The following is a 7,195-nucleotide window of genomic DNA, read 5'->3' as shown; positions in this document are numbered from 1 at the left end:
AAATCTTTAAAAAAAAAATTAAAAATTTAAAAAAAATAGGAAATTAAAACAATATATATGTTTTTAAAATGTTAAATTTTCCTGCCTAACAGCCTTTGTTCCTGCTGTTCTTTTGGTCTGGAACACTCTTTCCCTTGCTTTTTGCATGACTGGTTCCTTCTCTGGTTTCAGCCTAAATGTTACCTCCCCAGAGAGATCTCCCCTGACAACCCTATCTTGAAATAGGTTCCCCTTGAGTCCCATTCTCAGCCACTTGTTTGTTCTTTTCAAAACACTTATCACAATATAGAATTTATGCTTTTCTTTCCTGCTGTACTCTGTGCTTATATTTAAGGCACACACCTAGTTTAGTAAGAGTTATACAATAAATGTCCAATATACTTTTTTGTGAATGAACAAATGAGTCCATATAAACTCGGAATAATAACATATGCCTCATGGGGTTGCTTCGAGAATCAGGTGCAGTAACATATATGGCAGAGGGCCTGGCACATAGTAACTCTAGTTTTAGGGACAGACATTTTTGTACCAGATAACCTTTCATGCCCAATCCAACTCCAAGATTCTCAGGAATGGTACAAGGGCCCTTTGCAAGGCAGAGCTGTGTGCATATTAGTAAGCAAAACACCTGTATTCTAGTTAGTAAGAGCAACCTTACAAACAAGTAGGATCTTTCATGCCTGGGACAAAAAGGTGCAGAAGTGTCCAAAGAACTGTTTGTTCTTTGCTCAGAACTTCCCAGTACCCTCAGGGCCATCCATGCCTGTAGAAGACGATGGAATACTTAAAGCAGGAGTTCCAAATCTGGGGACCCTTGAGGATCTGTGGATAGAATTCAGAGGCTGTATGAACTTGGATGGGAAAAAAATTACATCTTTATTTTCACTAACCTCAAACAGAAATTTAGCATTTCTTTCAACTCTAAATGGAGTAAGTGGAGGAGACCCATCTCCACAAAATAAGCATCAGTAGTAGTAGCTGTACCTGTGATTTTATTACCAATTGGAATCACTAAGATTTTTGTATCACATTACAATAATAGATATCTTAAAATATTGTTTATGCTCCTTACTAATTCAAAATCATGGTAGATGTTAGGTCTGACACTAGATTTTGTTGTTTAATGAATTAATAAAGCACATATCTTAGTGTATCACAAATCTTGCTTTTAAAATATAACATGATAAATTGCCTTCCTTTGCAATTCTGTATATTTTATTTTGATGCATTTAGAAACGTTATTCTAATAAGAGGTCCCTAGGCTTCACCAGATTGGCAAAGGTTCTTGGTACACAATGCCTGTCACTTAACAGGAGTGTTGTAAATGTTTCTTCATGGTTGTGACAATTTTCCTGTACTTTTGTTATTGTCTTAAGTCTATAATTATGTAAAGAATAAACCAGAAAGGCCAGCTAGGTCCTTAGGGAAAACCTGACTACATTCTTTAAAAAAAACATTGTTAGAGAATGATTTATTATTTCACTTTAACTTTTCTTTCTCTGAAGAAAGTTTGAAATATATCTATTGAAGATATTCTGATGACATCATTCCATTCCTTTTTTTTTTTTTTTAAAGATTTTATTTATTTGAGAGAGAGTGGGAAACAGTATGAGAGGGGAGAGGTTCAGAGGGAGAAGCAGGCCGCCCTGCTGAGCAGGGAACCCGATGCGGGACTCCATCCCAGGACTCCGGGATCATGACCTGAGCCGAAGGCAGTTGCTTAACCAGCTGAGCCACCCAGGCACCCCATTCCATTCCTTTTAAATAACTGCTCTATACTTGTGACCATAGCATGTAAAGCAGGGAACTATGATTTGTGTGTCACTTTAACTCAGTGAAGTGTGACTGTGATTCAAAGACCCAACTTTTCATGGATTGTATCTTGAGCTTTGAAATAAGTATGAGCAGTGATGCAGAATCTTCTTTGCTTAAAAAAAAAAAAAAAAGACTAAAAATGAAAAACAAAAATATTCGCAACTCTAATAAAGTAAAAGAGGAATGATAAATGTGTACATATCATACATATAAAGGTTTAGATAGAGAATATGTACATATAGAAATATAAAAGTAGATTCTTCTTATCTTTCCACTAAATCTGTGATATATGGCAGAAGGGGAGCTGGTTCAAGTATCTCTAAGAGTGCCTTCATTGCCAGAAGAAACCAGGATCCTCTTCTCACGCTTGCTCACCCTCTGGTCAGAGCCTATGAAGAATAGTGAGTTCTGACTACCGAGGTGTATCTGAAAGGACCTACGAAACTCTCCCTTTTAGAAAACCCTCTATTTTCTTGCATAGTCACTGGCAAATGAGCTTATCTCTTTATAGTACTTTTAAGAGTGGCTTAGGTATAGTTCCACTTTCAGGTATGATGGAGTAAGTTGAGGCAGACCATTGCTTCTTCTAAAAATAAATAGAAAAACCAGATAAATACCAGAAACATCTTTATGAAGCAGTCAGAGAACTATTTAAGGAAAGCAATAAGACTGGAAGGGCCAAGATTCCAGGGAAAGAACTGCAAAAAGGTGAGCTGACCTCTTCCAGCTGCTTTTTCCCTGAAGGTGCTTATGAATTCTGGGTGCAAGGAAAGATACTGAACATCTGGGCTTTGCCTAGGCCAAGGACCATTGCTGGGGAACAAAACAAGCAAACCACTTACACTCTGGGGTCTCACAGGACTGGAAAGACAAAACTGCAGTCTTAGAGAGCCAGGATCTCAGGAATAAGGGATCTTACTGCTGCTTGGACTGCAACTCGTGTGTTATTTCCCTTTACCATTAAATTTCTTGAAAGTGGAATCTATAATCTGCAATTCCACTAAAAAATAACTCTTACAATATGGATTCCACATCCATAATGTTACTAAAATACTTCTTGAAAATCAATAATTGGGGTGCCTGAGTGGCTCAGTTGGTTAAGCGTCTGCCTTCGGCTCAGGTCATGATCCCAGGGTCCCGGGATCAAGCCCCGCATCGGGCTCCCTCCTCAGCGGGAAGCCTGCTTCTCCCTCTCCCACTCCTCCTTGTGTTCCTTCTCTTGCTGTCAAATAAATAAATAAAATCTTAAAAAAAAAGAAAATCAATAATTGTGAGTCAGCAAATTTAAGGCTTTCTCTAGCCATCATTCCCACCTTCCCCCACCCCCACCAATTTCTTTGAAGTTTTTAAAAAATTTTTATTTTAGGGGCGCCTGGGTGGCTCAGTCGTTAAGGGTCTGCCTTCGGCTCAGGTCATGGTCCCGGGGTCCTGGGATCGAGCTCCGCATTGGGCTCCCTGCTCTATGGGAAGCCTGCTTCTCCCTCTCCCACTCCCCCTGCTTGTGTTCCCTCGCTCGCTGTGTCTCTCTGTCAAAATAAAGAAATAAAATCTGTAAAAAAATTTTTTTATTTTTTATTTTAACAGGTTTTTTAAAGTTTTGTTTTGTTTTGTTTTTTTAGTAATCTCTATATGCAACGTGGGGCTCAAACTCACAACCCCAAGATCAAGAGTCATATGCTCTTCTGACAGAGCCAGCCAGGCAGCCCTGAAGTTTTTGATGTTAATAACCATTCCTCTTTGTTTTACATTGCCCTGTCTTCATTGTTATGTTTACTGCTGTCCACTTTTTTTAATTTTTATTATTAAGTAAACACTACCCCCAATGTGGGGCTTGAACTCATGACCTCAAGATCAAGAATCACATGCTCTACCCACTGAGGCAGCCAGGTGCCCCGCTCTAACCACTTCTCATTAGCTGCTCGCCTTATCCTCTATTCCTCTCATTCTCCTAAGTGCCCTTTTCTTTGTATACATTCTTCCTTGGATGCTTCATAGAGATGGTAGTTGGAGCTGAGGATTCCCATGCTCTGGGAATGCTAAAATACTCTCTCCAAAGAGAAGTGCATCTAAACAAAAGGGCAGACTTGACCACCTTGCTTTTGTTTTTGCATGGGGTTCACTTAGTTGGCAAGAGAGGTAGGAGAAATAGGTCCGAGCTGTCTTAGCAATGGCAGCATTCCTCTATCTATGACCATCCTGTGAGACAGCCCCTCTCCTACAACTGTGGCTCTTGCCGTGTTCTGTTGACCCTTCACCTGCCTCTTCATACCTAGAAATAGTAATGGCGGCTTCTCTTCCTGAGGTATATATCAGCATCTCTGCTTGATTCCCCTTGTGGTTTTAATTTATTGTTAAACTCTAATAAAGTAATTTACCTTTGATATTACTAGATCACCTTAGGCAATTCTTCTGTTTGCTAAAGTATTCGTGTGTATGTGTGTATATACACACACACACATATATATATATTCCATTATTCACTTGAATCTATAACTTTACTCAAATTTTTTTTAAGATTTTATTTTTAAGTAATCACTACACCCAACGTGGAGCTCAAACTCAACCCCGAGATCAAGAGTCACAGATTCTACCAACTGAGCCAGCCAGGCACCCCTATAATACACTCAGTTTTAATAGTTGCTTAGTCTATGTAAGTTTGTGAGGTCTTGAAAGACAGCTAGCACTGTTCACCATCTTTATATCCCCAGACTTTTACAGAATGCCTGTCACTTATCTGATGGGTGAATTTATTTACCTTGATATAGCACCCAAGGTTAGTATTAACCATCTTGAGCAAGAAATTAAAATTGTAGTTGACCAACAACAGACTAAAGCCTCCTGATTCAAATGAGATTATCGCAAGACATTAGACCTGACAGATTCCATCTATACAATGCTTTAAGAATAAACTGCCTAATTTCTATTATAAGGGAAAATCACGCAGCCCATTTTGATAAAATATTGATCTCACCTTAAACATGTAGCTCTGCAGTATTTACCAGTGTGCATAGCTTCACACTTCTCTTGCCTTTGACAGGTTACACAGTTCATCTCAAAACCTTAGTTTCCACATAGATAAAATGAGGAAAATGACACTTGTTATCAGAGGGTTGTTGTGCAGAAATAAAATAACATATGCTAATCATTAAGCATAGTGCTTTTAAAAGTAGGCATTTAGGGGCACTTGGGTGGCTCAATCAGTTAAGCATCTGACTCTTGGTTTTGGCTCCGGTTGTGATCTCAAGGTTGTGGGATTGAGCCCCCAGTCGGGCTCTGTGTTCAGCAGGGAGCCTGCTTGGGATTCTCTCTCCCTCTGCCTCTCCCCTCATGCACGCATACACTCTCTCAAATAAATAAATAAAGCTTTAAAATAAATAAAGTAGGCATTCAATAAATGGTAGCCATTTTTTTTTTTAAGATTTTAGTTATTTATTTGCCAGAAGGGAGTGTGAAAGAGAGAGTGAGAGTACAAGCAGGGGGAGCGGCAGGCAGAGGGAGAAGCCAGCTCCCTGCTGAGCAAGGAGCCCGACAATGGGGCTCGATCTCAGGACCCTGGGATCATGACCTGAGCCAAAGGCAGACACTTGACTGAGCCACCCAGGCATCCCTAAATGGTAGCCATTTTTAACTTTCAGAGGAGTCATAAATAAATTTTTAACACAATTAGAGCATATTCCTGCACAGGTTTCTCTGTTCTTGTCATCTTTGTAGGAGGCAATTTCTCAAAGATAAAATTCTTAACAACAGGTCATATCAAATAAGAGTTAGAAGAAAAAAAGCATTTCTATGAGCCCATCTTATAATGTCACATCTAAAATTCCATGAGAGAAGCACAGAGGACATTCTCATTTTATTGCATATTTTTAACAAAAACTATAGTAGAATCTGTCTTTAAAAAACAGACTCCACTTAGCCCTCTTGCTCTGTTACTCTTTACTCTTCATTCTCTCTGTGTAGAATCACTCACTGATGCCACATAGGACATAATTGGAACCACTGGCAAATTTAGAATATGGATGCTTTATTAGAAAATAATATTGTGTCAATGTTAAATTTTTCTAATTTAATTGAATTGTAGTCATGAAAAGAAATGTTCTGTTCTTAGGAAATACCCACTGAAGTATTGAGGGGTAAAGAGACATGATACTGTAACTAAAATAATTGGGTGGGGAAGTTACATATTTCGAGAGAATAAAACAAATGAAGTGAAATGTTAACAACCCCCTTAAGTCATGTAAACTCTCTGGCCCTGTTTCTTCATCTATATGAAGGAGAGACTGGCCTGAACTATTTCAGCGTCATTTATGCTGTGAGTCATGAAATTCAATTAGGAGTTGAGACTAGCATTAGAAAAAAATGTTAACCAGTGAGTCTGGATGAAGGATTTGCAAGACTTATTTGTGCATATTCTTAAGTTTGAGATTCTTTCAAAATTAAAAGTAAAATAAGCTAACTATATTTACACAATACGAGACTCTCTGAGCACAAGAGGCTAGTAGGTTAGCTAAATGATATACCTATGTACTTCCTCACCAAAACAGTTGAGCTATATGCTTATCAAAAGTCAGTTTGGGGGTGCCTGGGTGGCTCAGTTGGTTAAGCGACTGCCTTCGGCTCAGGTCATGATCTCAGGGTCCTGGGATCAAGCCCCCCATCGGGCTCCCTGCTCGGCGGGAAGCCTGCTTCTCCCTCTCCCTCTCCTACTCCCCCTGCTTGTGTTCCCTCTCTCGCTGTCTCTCTCTCTGTCAAATAAATAAAATCTTAAAAAAAAAAAGTCAATTTGTATTTTTTTTTTTTAAGTAAACTCTCTGCCCAATGTGGGGCTCGAACTAATAACTCCAAGATCAGAAATTGCATACTCTTCTAGCTGGGCCAGCCAGGCACCCCTAGAGTCAATTTGTAATTCTAATATAAATATTTACACCTCTTATTATACTTCTGGACTTTAAATATTCAAACTAATGAAGTACAAATAGAAAGTTGTTTTTATGAAAACTAAATTGAAGGTGAACAGAAGTTACTGTAGAATTAGATGTGGGTAAGAAAAATGCATAAAACTTTGGGGAAAAAATTGTACAAAATCTAGACTGACTTGGCATTCAAACTTTTTCAAAGGTGTCTTTTAAAAATTCTTGCTGTATTTTGAAAAAAAATGAAACTGAAAATTGTAAACTATTTATTTTTTAAGATTTTATTTATTTATTTGACAGAGAGAGACACAGCGAGAGAGGGAACACAAGCAGGGGGAATGGGAGAGGGAGAAGCAGGCTTCTTGCCAAGCAGGGAGCCCGATGTGGGGCTCGATCCCAGGACCCTGGGATCATGACCTGAGCCGAAGGCAGACGCTTAACGACTGAGCCACCCGGGCGCCCTGAAAATT

The 7,195-nt window shown here is 39.0% G+C and overlaps 1 protein-coding gene across 3 annotated transcripts in view; it reads left to right on the top strand.

Moving 5' to 3' along the window:
* VAMP4 (vesicle associated membrane protein 4) overlaps positions 1–7,195 on the top strand; it is a 53,166-nt gene that overhangs the window by 13,851 nt on the left and 32,120 nt on the right. Inside the window, exon 5 of one of the 3 annotated variants that reach the window (XM_073900017.1) lies at positions 3,435–4,196. The exons of the other annotated variants lie outside the window; for them this stretch is intronic. Coding sequence (XP_073756118.1) covers positions 3,435–3,625 — 191 coding nt within the window. The 3' untranslated portion in view covers positions 3,626–4,196. Of the gene's footprint in view, positions 1–3,434; positions 4,197–7,195 lie in introns of those variants that run through there. 3 annotated transcript variants of the gene reach the window in all.

Source organism: Callorhinus ursinus, unplaced genomic scaffold (genome assembly GCF_003265705.2).
Source record: "Callorhinus ursinus isolate GAN/ISIS: 27379988/994484 unplaced genomic scaffold, GSC_fseal_2.0 scaffold13, whole genome shotgun sequence".
Lineage (NCBI taxonomy): Eukaryota > Metazoa > Chordata > Mammalia > Carnivora > Otariidae > Callorhinus > Callorhinus ursinus.
Note: the sequence above shows the minus strand (reverse complement) of the source record. Positions and strands in the feature narration are given on the sequence as shown.